This window comes from Podarcis tiliguerta (genome assembly GCF_965153285.1).
Source record: "Podarcis tiliguerta genome assembly, chromosome: 4".
NCBI lineage: Eukaryota > Metazoa > Chordata > Lepidosauria > Squamata > Lacertidae > Podarcis > Podarcis tiliguerta.
Window position 1 is genome coordinate 11,514,295 of NC_139537.1, and position 23,139 is coordinate 11,537,433.

The 23,139-nt window shown below is 44.5% G+C and overlaps 3 protein-coding genes across 5 annotated transcripts in view; 1 reads left to right on the forward strand and 2 right to left on the reverse strand.

Annotated features, from left to right (window-relative positions):
- The window catches only part of PRCP (prolylcarboxypeptidase), a 28,356-nt gene extending 27,643 nt beyond the window's left edge, over nt 1-713 (reverse strand). Inside the window, exon 1 of the mRNA XM_083436592.1 lies at nt 420-713. Coding sequence (XP_083292718.1) covers nt 420-581 — 162 coding nt within the window. The 5' untranslated portion in view covers nt 582-713. The remainder of the gene's footprint in view (nt 1-419) is intronic.
- A 138-nt stretch (nt 714-851) lies between these two features.
- Nucleotides 852-20,549, forward strand: DDIAS (DNA damage induced apoptosis suppressor). Of its 3 annotated transcripts, none has more exons than XM_083436254.1 (7): nt 852-1,177; nt 6,356-6,490; nt 7,995-8,120; nt 9,672-9,833; nt 11,959-12,076; nt 14,820-17,364; nt 19,962-20,549. In XM_083436254.1, exons 3-6 carry the CDS (start codon nt 8,011-8,013, stop codon nt 17,304-17,306), a joined length of 2,877 nt encoding a protein of 958 aa, XP_083292380.1. In that variant the 5' UTR covers nt 852-1,177; nt 6,356-6,490; nt 7,995-8,010; the 3' UTR covers nt 17,307-17,364; nt 19,962-20,549. The 3 variants fall into 3 exon arrangements, with proteins under 3 accessions (XP_083292380.1, XP_083292381.1, XP_083292382.1); XM_083436255.1 differs by having other exon boundaries at nt 14,820-17,360; XM_083436256.1 differs by lacking the exon at nt 6,356-6,490.
- RAB30 (RAB30, member RAS oncogene family) overlaps nt 19,637-23,139 on the reverse strand; it is a 42,940-nt gene continuing 39,437 nt past the window's right edge. Inside the window, exon 5 of the mRNA XM_083436910.1 lies at nt 19,637-22,153. Within this exon, the coding sequence (XP_083293036.1) occupies nt 21,903-22,153 (251 nt within the window). The 3' untranslated portion in view covers nt 19,637-21,902. The remainder of the gene's footprint in view (nt 22,154-23,139) is intronic.

The window sequence follows — 23,139 nt, forward strand, 5'->3', positions numbered from 1 at the left end:
AAGAGAAAACTCCCTGGAAAAGACCCTGATGTTGGGAAAGATGGAGGGCACAAGGAGAAGGGGACGACAGAGGATGAGATGGTGGGACAGTGTTCTCGAAGCTACCAGCATGAGTTTGACCAAATTGTGGGAGGCAGTGGAAGGCAGGAGTGCCTGGCGTGCTCTGGTCCATGGGGTCACGAAGAGTCGGACACGACTAAACAACTAAACAACAACAACAACAACAACAACAAATAATGTAAACTTTTGTCCTTATTTCCTGTCACTTTCCAAATTGAAACGTGGCTTTGTTGCACTGGGGGGGACAGGGACACTTGCCCCACCTGAAGCGAGAACACCTTTGCCAATGACTACTTTTAGATATATGCCTATCAGCTTTTTCCCCTCCGCTGAGGCGAACCCGCTCTTCCCCGCCTTACCTTCTGGGTCACATAGCAGGTGCGGTAAGTGCGGGAGTCATACAGGAGACCGGGGTCGGGGCGGGACGCCGTGTGGAGAGAAGGAGGTCCGGGAACGACGACGCCCCCTGAAACCAGGCACACAGCCTCCAACAACAACCCAAGTATCGCCGGAAGCCTCATGATAAGACTACCTTAGCCGTAGCCGCGCACCGCCCTTTTTATAGCTGAGCATCGTGAGGGCGGGGCCGGGGGAACGGAGGGAGTAGGGCGCGAGGCGGCTCCTGGCTCCGCCCATTGCCGCGAGGGAAACCAAAACCAAATCCGTTGGGCGGTGAGGGGAGGAGTAGGAGGAGGGGCGGGAGGTCCCAGCTCGCTCTAAACCCCGCCCTCCTCCAAGGCGATTGGCTGGCGGAGGAGGCCCCCCTTATTGAAGAGCGGGAGGCCGGCTGCCGAGGCTTTCCGCGATTGGCTAGCTTGTCAAGACCGGCTGTGGATGCAGGCGCGCGAGTCTGACGGTTGGAAGACGCGAAGAGCGCCGCCGATTGGTCGGTGGGCGCGGTAGGGCGGGGAGGCCGGGCGGGGCTTGAGCGGCGATTGGCTGCCTTCGGCCGAGGCGGGAAAAACAGAACTTGTTGGCATTGCCGGCGGTGTCTTGGGTCTCGCGCGGGGGCTCTCTCTCCCCCTCTCTGATTGGTGCGCGACTCTGGTGTCGTCACTTCCTCTGGAGCGTGAGGAGAATGTGTGGTAGGGGGCGTGAGGGAACTTGAAAGTCTGTGGTGAGTGAGGCGCTTCCCCCTCCCCCGTTTCCCTACCCATTTTTCTAACCAATGTCTCTTTTTTCCTCTTTGTAAATCTTCCTTCGTGTCCCACTGGCCCCTTAATGCTCCGCCCAAAATTTTTGGTAAAACTGGTTTTACCAAAATATTATTACCGGAAAATATTATTAAATTTCTGTGCCGCCTTTAATCTGGGGTTCACAGGGCGGTTTAAACTATAAAAACCTAGACATACATACCGTTGTAACAGACAAAAAACAATTTAAAAATCCATAAATTCTTAAATCTATAGTTTCCCAAACTTGGGTTACTTCCTGTTTTTTGGGACTACATTTCCCATCATCCCTCACCACTGGTGCTTCTAGCTAGGGATGATGGGAATTGTAGTTCAAAAACAGGAAGAGGCCCAAGTTTGGGAAACCCTGGTTTAATCAGCCAAATGCCTGAGAGAAGAGGAATATTTTCTCCTAAATATATACACAATGAAGGCGCCAGGTGAGCCTCCCTGGGGAGAGCATTTCCCAAATAGGGAGCCACCACAGAAAAGACCCCGTTCTTGTGGTGCCACCCTCCAGACCTCAGGTAGAGGAGGCACACAAAGAAGGGCCTTGGGATGATTTCAGGCTCCAGGTCAGTTCATATGGAGAGAGGCGATCCTTGAGGTATTGTGGTCCCGAGCCATTTAAGGCTTTAGAGATCAAAACCAGTGGCAGTGGTTGGCCTACTACTGCCATTGTTACTACCCTTAATTCAATTTATATACCACCCTTTATCAAAAGACCCCAGGGTGGTATACAACATTAAAAAAAATTACGGAGCATCAATGATAAAAACATAAAAAGCATACTGACAGATAATAAAATAGTCATCATAATAACAGTCCTCTCCCCTACACTTTCACAGGCCATAGATTATTTAATAGCCATAGCCATGGGTAAAGAGGAATGTTTTTGCCTGGCGCCTAAAGACATGTAATGAAGGCGCCAGGCAAGCCTCTCTGCGGAGAGCATTCCACAATCGGGGAGCCACCACTCTTGTTGCCACCCTCCCTTGTCACTAGGCAGCTCCCAAAGCCCCGCTTTACCATTTTATTCTATTTATTTCTTTTTAAAAGTTTTAATTTAATTTTGCAACATGCAGCAAAGGAGGACTGTTGCAGACATCTTGAATGCCTTTGCATTATTCACCCATAAGAGCTTTCAGGATACAGTGGTACCTTGGTTTGCATACATCTTGGAATACATTATCACACCACACAAATGGCATACAAAGAAAGCGTATATACAGTGGTGCCTCGCAAGACGAAAAGAATCCATTCCGCGAGTCTTTTCGTCTTGCGGTTTTTTCGTCTTGCGAAGCAAGCCCATTAGCGGATTAGCGCTATTAGCGCTATTGGCAGTTTAAGGGCTAAAAACGGCTTTTTAAGGCTTAAGGGATTAGCGGTTTTGCTGCTAAAAGGCTTTTAGCAGCTTAGCGCTTCAGAAAAAGGGGTTTTGGAGCGGAAAAAAACCTCAAAAATTTTCGTCAATTTTCGTCTTGCAAAGCAAGCCCATAGGGAAATTCGTCTTGCGAAGCGCCTCTGCAAACGGAAAACCCTTTCGTCTTGCGGGTTTTCCGTCTTGCGAGGCATTCGTCTTGCGGGGCACCACTGTACAGTACTCTACTCAAGGAGAACTCTCCAATAGTCCACCATGAGACTGGGAATGGCAGGAGTCCTTGTTTGCTCTTCCTGTCTCATGTAAGATACAAGGGGCTTTGCCCTTCATTTAGCCACATGGTTTCATTTTGTTTCTTTAATGTATTTGTATTCTGTCATTCTCCCATGATGGCGTTCATTATTATTATTTTTCAAAATGTGTAAAATGTAAAGTAACAAAACCAGTAGCTAAATACAGTAAGCCTGGAGTATATGTGAGGTTACATTCCAGGCATCATGGCCATTGGGATTTTTTCCTGGATGCCTGCTCTTTTTTCACCCTTTAATATTTTTTTTTAATTGCCAAGCAGGCAAAGCAGAATGTACACAAGCTAAATGCGCGTACGTTGTGAGCTTACTGTAAATCAAAAAATTTTACAACCACTAGTGCTTGCCTGCTATTTAAAAGGGCAAAGATTAAGTTGTACTAGTTAAAAATGTATAAAGCACAGAGCTTACCCCCTTCTTTAATGTGTTAGCCTCCAGGCACCCTTTTCCAGATTGACTCCTCTGGCCAAGGAACTCCTGATGTGCACATTCTGCTATGGATCCCTTGACTCATTGCAAAGGATTCTACGACATGTTTTAAGGCAGGCATCTGGCTTAAAACCCCATGGGTTTTATACACTAGGAAATTTGCAGTATAGCTACAATCGGCACCTGCATTACCACAGACGAAGGATTCCAATAGCTTAAGGCAGACTCTCCAAGTGTCTATTTTCCAGGGACAGAAACCATCCCAGTTTCTGATTTGATCCCAGAATGTCCCTGCTTTTCATCAGGGAAGTGGAGGGTATGGTAGGACATCTCTATTTTTGTCAGAGAAATGTTGGAGGCTATGCTAAAGTGCTGCTGTGAAATAACTGGAAATTTGAAACCATTGTACCTCAGCTGAAAATCATGTAGCAATCCACCAGTGCATCCAAATCTATATTCCCTCTGCCTGTGTTTTAAGGTATAGCTGTTGGACCTCACTGCATGCTCATTAAAGCATACACAACACCATCTTGTGGTTGTACACACAGTGGAAGTGTACAAGCTTTCTTTCAGGGAACCTCTTACGAACTATGGTTTATTGGAATGTATTGCAAACAATCAACATATTATTGTATTTTTATTTTGAAATGGATTTTGTAGCTTAGGGGCCAGAATGTCTGTTTAGTATGAATGCTTTTTATCCCACACTGACTTGATGGTTGTGGTGGGTCCCAAAACTTATTTTTATATTTATATCGCACCTTTCTTCCAAGGAGCTCAGAATGACTGGCATACATAATCTTTTCCTTCTTCCCATAAGTTGAGGAATAGCAACTTGTCAAAAAATACCCAGAGAGCTTCATGGCTGAATAAGGATTTGAACCCAGGTCTCTGTGTTCCAAGTTGTGCGCTATTCTGTCCACTCCACCATACTGTCTCTTTAAAACACACAGTATTGAGCAGTTTATAAAAATGTAGAAGCCATGTCAGGAAAAAAGAAAAGAGTAATTTCTTGCCTAACATTTTGCTTCTCTGCTGTTCTTGTGTGCACTTTCCTCATAACATCTCCCAATCCACATATTACTTACAAGTCACCGTACTAGTTTATTGAGTGTTAATTAATCCAAAATTACTCAAACACATCTTGTTGTGCAGTCACAAGCAATAAGGTGCATTAGCACCCTGAGGTAAATTAGGCAGAAATATGATTGCTCCAGAAGTACTAGATTTAACTTGCTGCACCTGCAAGCTACATCTTAGCAGCTGCTTGCGCCCAGGACTCTCATTAGCTTTATTCCTGTAACATTAAAATCAGGTTTAATTTTGCTCTTGTCCCGAGCTGAAGTGGTATTGGTCCTTTGGTAATCTTTGCTGCTGTACAGTCCAGGGTTAAAGTATTTGAGTTGCAACCCTCATTTTTATTGTATTGTATTGATATGTTGCCTTTCATAACAAACCAGGTGCTAGAATGCTAGTATCATTCCCAGGGCCCCAGTTGTAAGCAAAATGGGTGAAGGTGATTGTTCATATTAAAATAGGGTTAGACAAAAAAGAAAAAGCTTCCAGCCAGCCTACCCATACAAATAATTTAGCCATATATATTAGTTCAGTTCAGTCTATGTGCGAATCATTGATAATTATTTTTTATAATTTTGTATACTTAGATTTTTTTTTTGTTAAGCAGCCCATACATTTTTCTAAATAAAAGAAATGAATACATTTATGGAGAATGCTACTAGCCATGATAGCAGCACTGTACATCTTTGAAGACTAGTTTATGAGAAACACAAGTGGGACAATGTTGCGCTCATGTCCTGTCTGTGGATTTACCATAGGCACCTGGTTTGCCACTGTGAGAACAGGATTCTGGGCTTGATGGAAATTTGGCCTGGTAAGAACATAAAAGGAACCTCCTGAATCAAGCTAAAGGCCCATGTAGTACAGTATCCAGATTTATGAACGCAGCAGCACTCTTCACCTCTGCAGTTTCCAGCAACTGGTACTCAGAAACTTACAGTCTCTGTCAGTGAAGGGAGAACCTGGTCATTGATCCACCTGCAGGATTTTTCTTGTGTTCATATATACTTCTGTGGAATATTTTGAGGAGGAAATCCTCCTTGTGATGTGGTATTTGAATTAAGTAAGTCTGCTTCAAAACTAGAGGGCTGAAATCTCTCTACTGCTCCAGCAGCTGAAAATTCCATACTTCACTGAGATTTGTATGGGGAACATGTAAATGCAGAAACCAACAAGACAAAACCAAGGAAGATTCTAGTGCCATTGTAAGAACTAACACTTTTAGCATAGCGTTGAATCTCTGATCCTAAACCTCCTCTGCCCTGTGTGATGTCTTCAGAAGAAAAGACTAAAAAGTAAACCCTACACAAATCCAGAATGGAGTTCCTAAGATGGATGGCATCTTGTACACCTCCTTCCAGCAACTCCTGTAGCCAAGCTGGTGCCAGACATATTGCTCTGCTTTCCTTTGGGCCTTATCAGCAAGGCCAAAAGGGGAGTATTGTCATCTGGGCAACCTAGGACCTCCATACACACTGGCCAGCCTTGTGCCCAGAGAGGTCACTTCAGTGCTGCTGGCACAGTGGTTTGACTTCACCCCCAGAGGCACATTCCATTGTCCATTGATACAGATCTGTGCCAACAATGTTTTGTGTTCAGAACCCACTTCCACCACGATGCATGAATTAGTCACTTAAGTCTTTTTTTATAAATAAAAAACCAGGGAAAAGGAAAAGAAGGCAGAGAATACAAAATATGTAGAAGCAAGAGTGGGGAAGAGAGATGAGATCAACAAAATAGAGTGGGGAAACTTTCCTGGTAAATGTAAATGTGCAGCACGATTGCTGAAAATTTAGGTTACCCTGAAGAGCAATGAAAGTAGTCAGAAAGTAGATATTAAGGCTAACTGTTATATCTTCCCTAGGTTATTGCTGTACAGAGGCCCTTTCTAACCAAAACTGCTTTTCTTTTGCATTTCTACACTGCAGGTGCTGATCTTGCATTGTGCTCCAGCAAATGAGTCACTAAGGCATTAGCCAGTCCTGTAGATGAGTAAATACATGTGCCAGTTTGTTTTGCCTTCTGCTTTGAAACCCAAGAGCATATCTTGCTGAAATGTTTTGGTTAGTGCTTTCCCAACTTCAGACCCCTGCTCTCCCCAATTCCATAATTTAAAATCGGAACCTTTACTCTTGTATCTGAAAAACTTCCCCATTTTTAAAGAATCCCAATAATAATACCTACCCTCAGAGAAGTATGCTTTCTGTATTCACCTCCTCACTGGAAGGAAGCAAGTTCTGAACAATGAGTTATGCAGAGATGCAATGGATAATGTTATTGGTGAATGAGCTGCCACAATTCACTAGAGAATTTCGATAGGGAGCTCTAGTGAAGCCAGTCCCATCCATGTTTGCTGTCAATGTTGATCAGCCGGCCATTGATGTCAGCAAGCTCTAGTTTGCAAAGGAACAATATACAGTGGTGCCTCGCAAGACGAAATTAATTCGTTCCGCGAGTTTTTTCATTGTGCGAGTTTTTTTGTCTTGCGAAACACCACTGCATTTAATCACTAACAACGGCGGGGAGGGGCGGGGAGAAGCAGGACAGCTGCCGCAGCCGGTACCTCAGACTCACCCGCGCCTTGTGGCCACCGTGCGACGCTGCTGCTGGAGGGCGGTGGGGCTCAGGAGCGCGACTCTGGCTGCAACGCTGGCTGCTGGCGGCAACGGCTCTCTGAGGGGAGCGCACGAGGGGGGTGGGCAGCGGCACGAGGCACTAACCGTCAGCCGGAAGGTGGGAGGGAGCCGGAGGAGCGGAGAAGCGAGCGTGCATGCGTGCAGTGACCGTCGCCATGACAGGAGAGGCAGGGCCGTTTCGTCTAGTGAAGCAAGCCCTTAGGAAAATCCGTCTTGCGAAGCACCTCAGAAAACGAAAAACCCTTTCGTCTAGCGAGTTTTTCGTCTTCCGAGTTTTTCGTCTTCCGAGGCATTTCGTCTTCCGAGGCATTCGTCTTGCGGGGTACCACTGTAGAGCTAACTCTGATTACCCCTTTGTAGTCATGTCCTTACCTGCTTCGCATCTCACATCACATCTTATGTCAGGTGAGGGGCCAAATTTGAACCAGTGCTGGACCTAATTAGGCCTATGAGCTGGAAGTTGCCAACCTCTGGCTTTGGCAGTGGAGCTAATTACCTGTTGCACTCCATGGTCCACACTGTAGGATGATCTGTATATGTAACTACAAATCTACACCCTGAATTACTACATATCAGGGACTCTTAACAGTCCAAATAGTTTTTATTTTTTATTTCTTACTAACCTTCCACCATGAGAGCCCGGGATTACAGCAATAAAAAACTCAGTTTGAAATAAATTATGTTCAAGAGAATATGGTCCTAATATATGTAAAAATGTGTGTGTGTGTGTGTGTGTATCAAGTGCCAAAGGCCAGGGTAAAGTGCAAACAATAAAGTTTTTTGTCAATTAAAATAACAGAGAGTCAGAATTGGTGGCTGCTATACTACAAATCGCATTGAGTGATGCATGTCTCGGTTAAGAAACATTCACACTGTAGGAATGTGAGCAGACTTGGTATGACTAACAAGAAACTATGTTGTCTCTTGGTAGCTAACCCTGGGAGCACATGAATGGCAGACATCTCCTGGCTGCTTCTGTAATTTCTGTCCAAAACTCCAACTTTGTATATCCTTCATGTCAAAACTGCTTTTCCAGGCTACTCCTGGATTTGAAGAGGTAAGTCCACTCCAGAGCACTGATAAATATGGACTATCATCTAGCACAGCACAAATAGGAAAGCTGTGGCCCTCCCATAAAATCCAGCCAGCATAGCTAGTGATCACAGATTATGGGAGTTGTAGTCTAATAACACCTGGGGAGTCACAGTTCAAAAAGTGCAATGAATTCTCTAGGCCTGGGGTCAGTGTGAAACAACATTGTTTCCCCACTTGCATGACATTTGGCGCTATATGGCAATGGGTAATTTGCATACAAAATTCACATGAACTTTTATTATTGATTGACTGATTGATTGAATTTATATACCACCCTATACCCGGAGGTCTCAGTCTGCTTGTCATGCGACTGAGGCTTGCTTTGCTGTAGTGGAGACCAGGCCATGGCATTACAGAAGTACAAGACTTCCATCAGCAATTTGAGCATTATGCACTATGAGGCTGACACCATGTAGTGATAGTTTATCATTTTAAGACATTTATTTATCTGAGATAAATTTATCTGGCCATGTTAAGTAAATGGCAGTTTGTGGGCATTCTCTAAAGTTGGATGGGCATTCTCAGCCGGGGGCTACATTCCAGCCATACAAAAGCCAGAGATTTTCCTTTAAATGGCCACACGCACAACCTTCAAGCAGGCAAGTAAGAGGACTTGTCACAGTTCAAGGACACCTTCCAGACAGGCAAAGCATCCAAGGACATGGAGCGGGGTCAGTGGGGGGGGGGCTGGCCTTGAGAGAGTAGAATAGAGAAAGTCCTAAGGGCCAGATAGCAGGGCCTTATTCGATCCTCAGGCTTGGAAGTTCATCACATGGGCAGCAGAAGGCAAATGCCATAGTTTAAACTTCGGTGAAAAGCTTGAGTATTTGGAACTGCAGTTGGAAGATTCACCACACGGGGGTGCTGCGTGGCTCAGCAGTATGTGATAAGTGAAGCCTAGTCCAGTAAAGCCTTTTCTTTAATAAATCTGTTAACATTTACACTCTAAAGTGTAGCTCACCTTTCATTGTGATGCATTGCAGGTTTAATTCCCCCTTTAGGGCTTAATCTGAAGCAGGGCATAGTTCTGGCCTCTAAAGGGTCAGCTCTCTCTTTTAGAACATATAAAATGACAAAGAGTGCACAAAGAGTATATAACTGCAACCAGTTCTGTCCCCCAGGAAGTCACAGAGTGAGTCTCCCATACAGGATTGTTTCCCACCGCTTCTCACTTATGAAATTAAATTGTCTGTTGCAGATGGGGACTGCCTTTTCCTAACCCGCTCTGTGAGTTCAAATCTGAGCTGAGGTTTGAATCCTCCGCTCAGAACCTGTGAAAGCAGGTGGCTTTTGCCATTTTCATTCATTTTTTCCTAAGGCAACAATCCCAAGTACACTTCCTAGGGAGTAAATCTAATGGGACTCAGTGGAACTTGCTTCCGAGCAAATATGCAAAGGATTGTGCTGTTAGATTATTAAGATGACAGGTGATTAAAGACTTAGGTTGGGAAGCTGGTATGCACCTGCAATATTTGTCAGCTTCCAGTAGCTTTTTCATCTGGTCTTTTAACAGGTACAGTTGCCTGAAGTGTGGCTGCTCAGGTGACCCTAGGGAAGCGAACTACAGGTATCGACTCTCACTAGAGGTAGCTGACACTCGTGATGTATTTGAGGTGACAGTATTTGGAAGCTGTTTGGACACTTTCTTTGGAGTGACAGCAAAGGGACTGCAGAGGTAAGGAATGCAATATCATTTCTCTGCTGAAAATGAGTGTTTCCCCCTCACCCCCCTCACCCAGTACATCCCAGACTGCATGTGATGTAATTATGTCTCTAAAAACAGTTGCGGCACATTTTGCTGCTTGGATACCAAGCTGGTATTTATTAATACGGGCAATTAAATCTGTGCAGCTATGAAATTTGTGGACATTCAGGAAATCCAGCATATTCTAGTGGGGTGGATCCCTGGACAAATATGGACTCAAATCCCCTCTCAGCTTTCCTTAAAACATTTTTTAAATTGATGTTTGTGTATATAAACATCCATCTGTAAGATGAAAGAAGAGCAAACAATCTTGCCACCTAACCCTGATTTCAGTTTCTAAGAAAAAGGGAGCATGATTGCTTCATGCCCTGCATTTTAAAAAATGGCAATAATCAGTCTTCGTCCAGAAAATTCGTGCTCTCCACTTCATGTGTGCCAGTGAGTAACACTGAGTGAGTAACACCAAAGCAGGTACAGCATAATGTAGCATACTTAAGTTAAACTGTCTTGCAGGATTTGCAGAAGGAGATAAGCTGCTGATGGACAAAAATGAAGGGCTCTGATAACAGTCAGAGGCCATGAGAAAATGCTTTTGTGTTCTCAAACTTCTATGCTTTATAAGAGAATGATGATTTGGACCAAGGTTTGAAACAGTGGCCGGGGGGCAAAAACTTTATTTTAAAAAAAGAAGCAAAGTAAAGATTCTCAGGAGCCCTGATTGATGCTAACTAGGCTCAGATAGCAGTCTGTTGTCATATGACTCACTTCTATTTCTGATACTAATCCAGCCTTTTTAGCCACCTGGGAGCCATTTAAAGCTCCTCTGAGCTCTTTTGGGGAAGAGCAGGGTGCAAGTGAAAGAAATGATAACCAAAGAATTGACTGAGTTGCTCAAATTCATATGTGAACTTTGGTACCTTATTCCAGTACTCATTAAAGGTAGCCAGATTATAACAGAAGCAACAACTTGCAGAATTCTCTCTCTATGCAATTCAAAAAGATCCTCTTCATATGGGGATAGACATGGTAACACTCCGCCCTTCGCTGGGAGAAACGCAGGGAGAACAAACGCTATGCTGCATCTGCAGCAGCACAACCAGACACCGTCATCTGCCCCAGCTGCAACAAAACATGTCTCTCCTATATCAGTCTCTACAGCACAGTAGGCGCTGCGACCTTCCAAAAGCTTGAGTTCACCCCCAAAGGCAGAATCCTCCATCGTCTCTCAAGATGGACGGATGCCAACAACAGCAGCTCCCTAATTCATAATTTTCAAGCCTTTTTCAGGTTTCAGTGTATTCAGGCTTTTGGTTCATCTTGTCCAGTATTTACGAGTACAGTGGTACCTCGGGTTACATACGCTTCAGGTTACATACTCCGCTAACCCAGAAATAGTGCTTCAGGTTAAGAACTTTGCTTCAGGATGAGAACAGAAATTGTGCTCCGGCGGCACGACAGCAGCGAGAGACCCCATTAGCTAAAGTGGTGCTTCAGGTTAAGAACGGACCTCCGGAACAAATTAAGTACTTAACCTGAGGTACCACTGTATCTGCTGTAACTGAGAACAGCTCTTAAAGACCCCAGGTAAAGATCTTTGATAAACCTGGGAGACTGTCCCAAGAAACATGATACATACAAAGGAGATGGAAGGAAGGAGGGAATCTGTTTCCTTTTTCACGGCAGGTCTGGAAAACCTGAGTTCAGCATCTTCTATTATACAAGTACAGGGATTGAGGGAGGCATTAAAATTTGAATACGATGGGTGCTGTCCTTTTCTGATACGCAGGCAGACATTTCCACATCACATTTTCAACTTGCTAATACATGTGCGCAAACAATCCTGGGTGTGTTTACTGCGAAGTAAGTCCCACTGTGTTCATTAAGGCTTACTCCCAGGTAAGGTTGCACCCCGTAGCACAGTTGGTGATGTCCTGGCTATTTGAATGGAAGTGCATTTTGCTAAATTCTCTCTTCGCAGCTTGCTGCAAAGTGTAACGCAGCAATATTATTTTGACACTTGGACCTTAAATTCCTTATAGGTCTCAGAAGCCAAGCAGTAGCCAGTCAGTAATTTTTTGTAACACTTTTATTCAAGGTACATTGAAGAACTGAAACAAGAAGCAAGAGAACCAGATAGGGATGCAGTTCCGGGTTTGGTATTTCAAGCAGTTGAAACATGCTTCCTTGGGAAGAAATTTGTCTTTGGAGTTAAGGTAACTCACCCCACCCCACCAGCATGTTTTGTTCAAAGAATGCACAACTTATTCTTGGGGGAGATGAGCATCATTCGGGGGGGGGGGATGAAAGCTGCCAAATTTTGTGCATGACTGCCTTATTTCTATATTACACACACACACACACACGCACACACACACACACACCACCCCTCAGATGCCCTGGAACATTTTTAGCATCTGGGGCATTCTAGAGGGTGTGGAATAGCTGCCCTAAGAACCTGAATTGTTTGAAATGTAGAGAGAGAAATAACTTTCTTCTGCATTATATCAGTGGCAAGCCCCACCCTATCACCCTCCCAGAAAAAATCACTCGTCACCAAAATCCACACACACTCCCAAAAAATGTCCACATGTGAACGGGGTGAAGAATTGGTGAACATTTTTTCGTTCTGCGCTAGTTACTTCACAATTGGTATTTTAACTAAAATTAAGACACCAAACATGACTAGTATTTCCTACGGCAAAACATTAACGTCTGCGCCAGGAAATCAGTCTGGCTGCATTTCAAAATTAGAAGAGGAGTGGGAATTTGTGTACAGATCACTTTGCCTCCAAGCAGGAACGTAGAGGCAGTTACCAAGAATCAAGCTTGAATTTCTCGATCCATAAGGTGCAAACTAATAATATATATGCCTCCAGCATTCTGACTTTTCCAAGTGATGGCTATGAGACCATCCAGTTCCAACTCCTAAAAGTAAACACGTGCCATCAACAGCTCCTTGAAGCATGTTTGGATATTTTCCCGCTCCCCCTTCAATCAAAGGCACAGCTCCCGGGAGAGATACAAAATCAAATCACTTCAACAATAATCCTACTCTAGGCTTGCTGATTTTATTTTTTTCATTTTCAGTCTCTCTGTTCAACAACCTAGAGTTGGAAATAGGTAGACTGTTTGTGATCAGAGAGAGAGAGAGATTACTGTCAGTTTGCACAGATATCCTCTGAGTTTGGGCATCTGCCTCCAGACGCCGTACATGTGAGGAATTATAATGAGCAGTATTAATGAGAATAAAGCTGCTTATGAGGAAGGGTCTCTTCCTCAGAATATCTATTTTGTGACTGTTAGATTCCAGGAAGAGCACAAAACCAAGGCTTCCTTCTCACCGAAGTAAATCTGTGTCTGGGGTACACCACCGAAGGGTGCAGATGTGTGCTCATGTGACTGGGGGGGGGGGTTCTACATAATTGTTTTCCTAACATGCTAGTTTCCTATACGCAGAGACTTTTCAATATGAGGGAGGAGTCGTTTTGAACTGAATTTGCCCCTTGTTGTGGTTGAAGAGATTTGGTGCTGGGCTTGCTTCAGTGCCCTCATCAGTTTGCTGTTTGGATTGACTCTCCTTGTATTATAGACAGGAGAGAGTCCTGCCTTGTAAACTGAAGCATTTGGGTTCAAAACATGGAATCCCCTTACAGCAGGCACACCCACTCCAAAGGGCGTAGGTGTCTTCAGACTCCTCAAAATCTCCTGATGGGGCCGGGCTCCCTCCATGTTAAGGGGCGGTGGAGGCTGAGTGCAGAGTGCTTTTGTGTTTGACTCCTCCTGAGCACAAGAGAGGAAGCCGCTCTGCAACATTGTCGAGCATCGTGCACATGACATCGCACACATGACATCAGATGTATGTCGCATGCCAGGTCCCCCTAATATCGGGCACAAGACGGCACCTCTGCCTTACAGTACAACTTCCAAGTGAATCCAGCCAGCTAGCCTCTCCTGCTATTCTGTGGTTGAAAAGAACCGTCCACTGATTGTAGTTAGGAGAAAGTGTTTCTGTATAAACTACCTCTTGGCCCTTGAGTGCTTAACAGATGCTTACTAGATAACTTATAGTATGGAGTTACAGGAACTTGAAATTTCAATTCTGTGTATCTGGAGTTTTGGAGCAAGGGATTGTTTCCCGTGGTCCCATGGGTGCAATGATCTGTGCAAAATTTGTGATAGAAATTGAAGTTAATGAGAACCTTGTCTGTCTTAAGAAGCAAAAGTCCAATATCAAAGAGTAGCTGTAGGTTCCCAAGGGAGAACAGCAGTGTCTTCCTGCACAGATTGTGGTCTTGTCTCAGTTTAGACACCCCTTTTGCTGTTCCTGACCATTTCCTCAACTCTGCTTGCTAATATGCAAGAGTAGCTTTCGGGCCTTCCTCTTTGTCCTACTTACCTGAAATCCTAATAGGTTTCACCTGTTCTTGTCTAACTGGCTATGCATGCAACCCCACAGATCTAGCCCAAGTCCTTACTCAATCACAGTCCTGCAACTCAGTTTCCAGTGCAATCTGTCTACAACAATAAATATCCTCCTTACTGACATGCGTATACCAAATAAAACTATAATGTTGTTCCCCAATAACATAACTTTAAAGGAAACCCAGGTGTACCCATGTGTACCTTGCTGATAGACGTGCATATGCAGAACCCAGTGTACAACTGCCATAGGTGATGATGAAAATGGGAATGTTTGCTTCAGAACTGAAGCATTTCGTCTTGGTGCAATTCTGCTGGACTACAACTCTCATCATCCTTGGCTATTGGAAATACTGGCTGAGGCTGATGGGAGTTATAATCCAGCAACATCTAGAGGTCCATAGGTTCCTGATCTAAAGTAATCAGCTTCATGAAAGTGATTGGTCCAGGTAAACCTCTTAAGGTTTTGAGCTATGAAATAGAAGTACCTTCTTGTAAAGTATGCTAGCTGATAGAGCACCTTCTATTATCTTGCAGGATTCTGATAAGCAGGATGGCACCGGCTCCATGCAAAATGGCTGCCAAATTGACAAGAACTCCAGAGCTCTCACTGCCTGTCAGATGGTTGTACCAAACTCTGGACTTGTGGGCTGCACTGTTATACAATACCTCAAGGAGCTGCAAAGTTCTTACTCCAAGCATAGCCATGGGGGCTTCTGGCCTCCTGACTGCTTTGCAGCTGTTGATCAACCAAGCAGAGAACTCAGTGGCCTGCATGGCTCTGGCACCTTGGGTACAGTTCCATCAAGTTGCATAGATGTTCTTTCAAGCCTCTGGCCTCAATCATTTGGACTGACTTCCTCCTGTGTTTCTTCAGGAACAACCGCTGATCTTGGAGCTCTAAGTACAAGCAAGGCTGCCCAGGATGAGCCAAACTCTGATGATAGTCCAGTTTCTTTGCATAGCCTGTCAGTCTTCAAGCCCCATGAACGTAACCTGACTTTGAATACGAAAAAAGAACAGAAAGATAAGAAATGTCATTTGCACAATGTCACTGAAAAGAGTGAAGCAGAAGACTATTCCTCATTAAGAAGAAAAGACTGCAGATCATTGCTGAGCCCCTTAGAATTAGAGGAGAGAGACTCTCCGCTGAGAAAAATTAGCATCCAGTGCAGCTATGGACTGGAAAAATCATGGACCTCATTTCCACCCCAGACATACGATGGATCTCTTTCCTTCCTTGCTCCATCTTCCAGTCGCATTAGAGCAGGTGAAAACACTCAAGAAGCTCCATGGCTTTGGGATGAGCTGCCGTCATCCGAAAGTTTCAATGAATTCATTGCCAAAATTGAAAATGACAAAGCCATGGTGTTGCCAACAAAAGCTGATGTTTTGGAGCATTTCCCCAGGCAGGAGGCTGATGAATTCCATGGACCTTTTAAGCAGTCGTCTCCCAAGCCAGGCATTTGCAGTGCCAATTTCATTACTGAAGAGTCAGATGAGAAACTGAAGAAGCTAGCTGGGAAGATGGAAATGTGCAAAGAAGATAATTTCCCTTGCCACCAGCTGAATCTTCCATGCTTCATTAGCAACAGAAATCACCAAGAAGCCTCTTACACCTCTTTACCCACTGAAGAAAAGGAAAATTTGGGGTGTTGGTCCAACCAGCACCCAGATCTTTCACCTCGGTCCACCCCAACTGGAATTAAACGCTCTCATTCAAAGGGAAGCTGTCTGTCATCCAAGGAAGGAGTTGGCCAGGATGTCAGTAGTTGTAAGAGTCTCAATTTCTGCTCATCTACCAACAACTGTCTCAAAAGCCCTTGTTTACAAACCAGGAAGACTACCCACTTAAACTGTAAAGGTGATAGTAATTTAGACAAATGGGAAAATAAAGGCAGTGTTAGCGATCAGCTAAACCAAATGGCTGATCTCACAAACACCCAGGAAGAGGGTTTCACCCTGGCAACTTGTGAAAAAACAGACAAAATTTGTGAAAAAGAGAGAGCGTTGCTCTCAGAAGTGCAAAATTATAATTTTAGAGAGGCTGAGGTCAGCGGTTCCGATTGCCCTGAGGGTAGTTACAATGCTTCAGCTGATCTCTTTGATGCTAGTACCAGACAGGCAGAAGCCACCGAACGAATGTTCAACTTGGCACAAGCTTTCTCTCCACAGGAGGGCACACTGAACAAGAAGTGTATACGATCTGAAGCCATGCTGAGTGAGCAAGATGCTAGCTGGAATACTTCTTGGCATGGACTGTCCTTACATAAAATGTTCACTACACCTCATCAGAAAACAAGCACCCCAGTTGCTGGTTCCATATCTGAGTTTGAGCACAGCCCTGCAGGTACTCCAGGCTTTGTGCCTGATTCCCAGTCGACTCCCCTTTCCAGACCTTGTCGACAAGTAAGCCTCCCTAGCGGGAGAGAATCCATTCTTACCAAATTGCCACGGAATAAATTGTCTTGGATCAATGCCAGATGCAGAAGACCCAGGCCTTCCTTGAAAAATTATTTAGCGAAACAGCTTGTCAGCAAGTTCCCGCAATCTAGAAGGTCGAGCGATGCAAATTCTGTTAGCATCAATGCATCTGGTCCTCAGCAGCTATCTATCAAAGTAAGTCCAGCCCAGAGGCTGTCTGAAAACGATAATGAGGAATGGATTCCTCCGTCGGATAAAAAACGGATACATCCACTTGCTTTCCAGAACGGAAAAACTTTGAGGAGCGATGCCAGTTGCCAAGTTGCAGAGAAGTCTCCTCTTTCTGAAAACAAAGTAAGGTTTGTGATACCAAAGTCTAATGTTAGCTTAAGGAAGGTAGAATTCATTCATAAAAGGCAACAGCCGACAGAGACTAGATTTGAGGATGGACCTGTTCCTGAAGATGGTGTTCATCTCAGACAGCTCATGAATGAATCCCTCAGCTCCTCTGCTTCTGCAGATGTCAACAGGCCAGGCCCTTCTTCCACGCCTGGCAGCATGCATAACACTGCAGATTGGTCTTCTGAACTGTTCGTGTAATAAAACAGCCAGCTTGGAGTGGTTTGGAGGCCACTTTGTCAAATTCATCTGCTTGTACGTAAGTTTCCTATCAAAACATCCTTTTTGGTCACCGTTGTGCTTTTTGACATGTTCTCAATTATGAGTAGTTTTCTGAAGTGATTGTGAAATGGGAAAGGGCTATTTTGAAGGGGGGAAAACACTATTGTTTGTTATTCCTCTTGGCACGTTTAAACAATGAATTATGTCTGTTGGACTGAGCATTAAGTGACTATTTGCTAGAAGACAAAATAAAATGTTGCCTCTATCTCTGGGTATTTTTTTATCAGTAGCTTTGAACTGGTGACTGCTCTATTGCTATGTAATATAGAGGGCAGCATAAGGGTACAGAGTGCCTGCGTGGCACACAAAGGAGACGTGATTTGGGTAGCCCCTCCAGTGCTTACAGGCAAGCTTATGCTAAGCTGCGTTCACTCTGGGGTCCACCTTCAGTGGCTGCTCCACCAGAACCTTTATTTACACCCCTGCGACAGAATCATTGAATTGTAGGGCTGGAAGGGTCCACAGGGTCATCTAGTCCAACCCTAATCTTTTGCCCAACCTGAGGCTTGAACCCACAATTACGAGATTAAGAATCTCATGCTCTAAATGCTGCTTGCAGCGAATATGGCAGAAGATAGGCTTTGCCCTGTTGGGAAGTATAGCTGTTCTAGAGGATTGGTGAATAAGGCTGCCCTTCTGCACCCACTTACATGGAAATAGGTCCTGTGCCATTGAACTCAGATGTACATCTGAACCGACACCTGAAATCAATTCCACAAGTTGTTTTTCTATGCAACCTGGTCGTGTAAATGAGTGGTAGGGAACCTGTGCCACTTCCTGATGTTTTGGGGATACATTCCCCATCATCTTGGAACACTGGCTATGCTTTTGGGGGCCGATGGGAGTTGATAGTCCAACAAGACCTGGAGGCCCACAGATTTCTCATCCTTGTTTGAGAGAATGTAGAAGCATTCCCTTCATTTCTGTCCAAAGGAAGAGGGTTCACAAAATCCTTGTGAACTGAGCTGTATCTCCCATCAGCACTGCTTCCTATGAGCATTAGGGTTTTGTGTACTTAGTCATGAATATACAGATTGTTTATTGGGGATGAAATCTAGGATGCCCATTTATAGTATACACAGGTTTCAGGATGACCATTTACAGTATGCACAAGTTTCTGTAGCGTGCCACTAACTTGTACAGGATTTTCTGTACAAAATTGGGGGAGTGGGGAGAGAAAAGCTGCTTTGAACAATCGAAGGGAAACTACTAAAATGGAAATAATTGTAGCTGCTCTGCTCTGCTCTACCAGATAGGAGATTTTTGGGCCTTCGTGTGCAGCTGTGGGAAATGAAAGCAACATCTGGAATGCAGCTCTTATAAAAACCCAGGAATATGGAACAATACACCGCTGATTAATCCATCCAATGCGTATGGTTAAAAATGGATGCCTTGACACAATGGGCTACTTGCTTCCAGTTTGCCTTGTGGCATTCCAAAAGCACATCTTTTGGGTATCCAAATGTGTCCAGAAAGCTTTATTAGTATTCCTGCAAGTACTCTGACTGTTTGCAAATACTTTTTACCATGGGTTCTGCATGTGTACAGCTCGAGAGGAGCAGTAGAGGAAGAGGAAGAGTTAACAGTGTGTCCAAACAGTGTGTCACGACACATTAGCGTGTCAGCTGCAGTGTGTAGGTGTGTCGTACGAGCACGCTCCACGATCCTCCCAGGGCTGGAAAGGGGTTAGTTTAACCTCAAGTTTGGTAGTAAAAATGAATTACTGTGACATGAAATAATGCATATCTAAAAGTGTGTCACAGCCATGAAAAGTTTAGAAAGCTGAGTTAAGGGCCAAACTAAAGTTTTACCCAGTCAAGTTTAACTTGGACATGTTCATTAATATAAATAGGTCTACTCTGAGTTGAATACCACCCTATGCATTCATTTCATGGCTACTCTCATTGTCTGTCTGTATTATGCAACTCTCCACATAAAAATAAAAACCCTAGGGGTATATTTGATCATGTCACATGTAGTTTGACCATGTAACATTCTTTTAAAATCTCATCTCTTGTGTGTTTCTGCTGCATTGATAAAGGAAAATAGGAAATTGCCTTCCGTCTAGTTTCTGGCTGGCAGTAGCCATGCAGGGTCTCAACACAGAGGTCTTTTCCATCACTTGCTACCTGCTCTTTCTCACGGGAGATACCACAGAATGAACCTCTTGCCTGTGATTTATCAGTAAACTGCAGTCCACTCCTTTAATTTTGATAAAACCTTGTAGGGGGCAGAGGGAAGACACACACTTTTTAAAATGTTGACTTTATTCTCAAAAAAAGGCTAAAACTTTAGCAGCTTCTTTTTCAATGCAGAAGAGATCGCCTTGTCGGTGATCGGGCACAGCCTCCTAGAAGCACCTCGAGTAAAAGCAAGCCCTCTTTAAACAAAGGGTTGATACACAGAGCGCATCATGTATCCATGCCTTTTCACATGTTCCCCTTTCACCAGGGGAGATGCACCCATCCAGTCCCCAGCAAACAGTGCCCATTCTTCTTCTGCACATAATTGAACTAATTAATACTAAATACAGAATAACCAGCGAATTAATACTAAAATTACAATCCATTGCAGGTCCATCGTGAACCAGACAGTTCGCCCTTCCTTGCAGGGTAAGCGAGTCGACACCAAGATCTCAGGGAAAAAGCTGGCCATCTCTGCCCCTGTGATTCTTCTTCCAGCATCCAATTGGCAGAATCTGGGTGCGTTCTTTGAGCATGGCACAAGAGGTGCAGTAACAATGGAGATGAGGGCAGGGCACATTTCACACTGCTTCCAACTTTCGTGGTTTGGGACTGAGGGGAATGCCCAAGCCAAGAGTTTTACATACAGATACACACGCACGCACACAGTTGAGCCCAGGAGAGCGCAGCGGACAAATTAGATGAACTACAATCGTGAGCCTGCAAGCGACTACGTTATAAAGGAAGGCTTTTTGACGCTGCAATTTGAATTCGCTTCTCAGGAGCTACAGCTTTGCAAGATGGTCGCAGCCTCAGTAAAGATCAGAACATGCGCTGCCATTTTCTGTTTTATTCCTAAAGCATATAAAAACCCTATGAAATTGTGCGCTCGCTTCCCAATGAGAAATACATTTCCACAAATGGATTTGAGTCCAGTACCGTGGCGGCGGCTGCTTTAATTAAAAGCACGCTCAGTATCGATCCTTCTGCAGACTGTACTGCTGTTCTGGACAGCTATTATCAGGACTGATCTTGGGGTTTTACTCCTTTGGTAAGGTCTTCCTCACACTTTCTTTTTTACATTTAGCAGTGCACACCACGAGTGGCATCTGTGCTTAAAGTGAACACATGGATACATTTGGCCAGCCCCCCAAAAATCTCAGAATCCTTGTGTTGTAATATGCCTTTAAACAGACAATTCTATATTGCTGTCCAAATTCCCAAGTTACCCAGCATTCCAATGAACCAGTCCTGGAACTATTTCTGCTAACTCCCAAAATAATTAACTATATTCAAAACACCTTCATCGGGTCACTTCCGTATGATGGAAAGTGGGAACAGAAAGCTCCACTATATGCCAGGACGGTGCAAGATTTTAATTGCTAACTTCAGAACACTTATTTGTTCAGGTCAAGTTCACAGAGGATTTTTAATACTCCTCTTTAATAAGCTAAAACCAACTCTTTCAACCCACAGAAACGGCATCCAGGCAAAATGAGGCCTGTGGTGCATTTGTTTCTACCAGCAAAAAGGGGTTTTTTGTTTGTTTGTTTTTACAATTGATGCCTCCTAGTGAACAGTTCCTGGCTTCTGTACAAAACAGAGCGGGCAGTTATGGATCGCATCTAAAATTTCGCCTGGGGGAAAAGTTAGCCAAACTATTAGTACCCAAAGAAGTGCGAGAGCCAATCTCCACTCTTGTTGGTTTCAAAATATTGGCATTTCTATTTTTAACTTCCATGTCGATGAAAGTGTATGGACATGAGAGGCATTAACATTTATTTCCCACCCCCACCCCCCAAAAGAAACATATTTTCAGGGGCTGTGCCCTAGAAACCAAATGATTTGGGCCATATCTATATACACAGGTCATTGCTTAGCTGGCAGGCCATGACAGCTGAATGATGGCTAATGTGCATTACACTTATTAAAAGGTCGGGGGGGGGGGAGAAATGGTGCAAGAGAGAACTTGCATTATTCAGTAATTCCAAGGAAGTTTCCCTAGTTGCTTCCTGGAAGTGAAACGAAGACCTGGCTTCCGCTTGCCGTCGGATACCTAGAGCACCCTTGTGAATCCTCACCACCTCCAGATTACAGGGGAATTACATTTTTTAATATATATTTGTGTGTGTATATATCTTAAAAAAATTAAACCAGGTTATATTTCTGCTACGCTGACCCCGCAGGCGAAGTGGCCAGCCTGCCATGCTTCAAGGTTGTGAACCTGACGACATCCGCCAGTCAGATTGGGTTGAGGTGGCAGGAGAGGCCTTTGTCAAGACAGGCCTTGGCGAGAAAGAAGAGTCATAACCCTCGGGGGCTCGACTGGTTATCAGTTGAAATTGCAGCAAGTCAAATAGCTGATACTTTTCCCTTCCCCGGGCAACGGGGACTCCACATTGTTCACAAGCGTGTTTTGCCGCGCTTCGCTGATCAGCCGGCAAGCCAAGTCGAGAAAGAGTTTTTCCACGTTATCCGATTCTTTAGCCGAAGTCTCCAGATAGTACATGTCTTGGGCTTCGGAAAATTCCTCCGCTCTCTGTTGGGAGACTTCTCTTTTATCCGCTAAATCAATCTTGTTCCCTGCGTAAACAAAGCAGACGGAGGAGATTAGCTTGGCTGCAGGCAGCAGAAGCCAACGGAAACTAAAAACCCCACCCTACAGAGCAGTGGAGGCTGGTCCATTAGGATGAATGGGGCAATGACCCACCAACCCTCAACTACTCCCCACCTTGCTTGCCTTCTTATAACCAGCTCAGGCTTCTGGCTTCCTCCTTAGTCTCAGCCATGGGTTGGCAAACTAAGGCCCAGGGGCCGGATCTCGCCTAATCACCTTCTAAATCCGACCCACGGACGGTCCAGGAATCAACATGTTTTTACATGAGTAGAATGTGTCCTTTTATTTAAAATGCATCTCTGGGTTATTTGTGGAGCACAGGAATCCGTTCATTTATTTATTTTTCCAAAATATAGTCCGGCACCCACAAGGTCTAAGGGATAGTGGACCAGACCCCTGCTGAAAAAGTTTGCTGACCCCTCTCAGCATCGCCTTTGCAGAACTCAGCAGGAAGGAGGAGGGGCACAAAACCAGAATTTATATCTCCCACTTCCAGATTTGTCATCCTCACCCCACATTCCCAGGTATGGGCACTACTGCAACCTAAAGCGGGTGAGCAGCAGCTCTGCACACCTCCCATTTTCTCTCCCTGTCCCTTGTCCGTATTCAAGGGGTCAATGTGTTTCATACTGTTAGGCTGCAAGCACAAAGCCAATGAGAAGCAGCCGCAGTGCCAGTGCAGCTGGCCAGCTGCCCTAACTAAACCCCAAAAGTTGATAACTAGCTCATCTTGGAATGGTAGAACTGTACAGTTGGAAGGGACCCCGAGGGTCAGTTAGTACCACCCTCTGCAATGCAGGAATCTCAACTAAAGCATCTGCCTTCTATCATCAAGTCCAATTATTTCAAACAGGAAGGAAAGCCTTAAGTTTTCATAGAATCATAGAATCATAGAGTTGGAAGAGACCACAAGGGCCATCGAGTCCAACCCCCTGCCAAGCAGGAAACACCA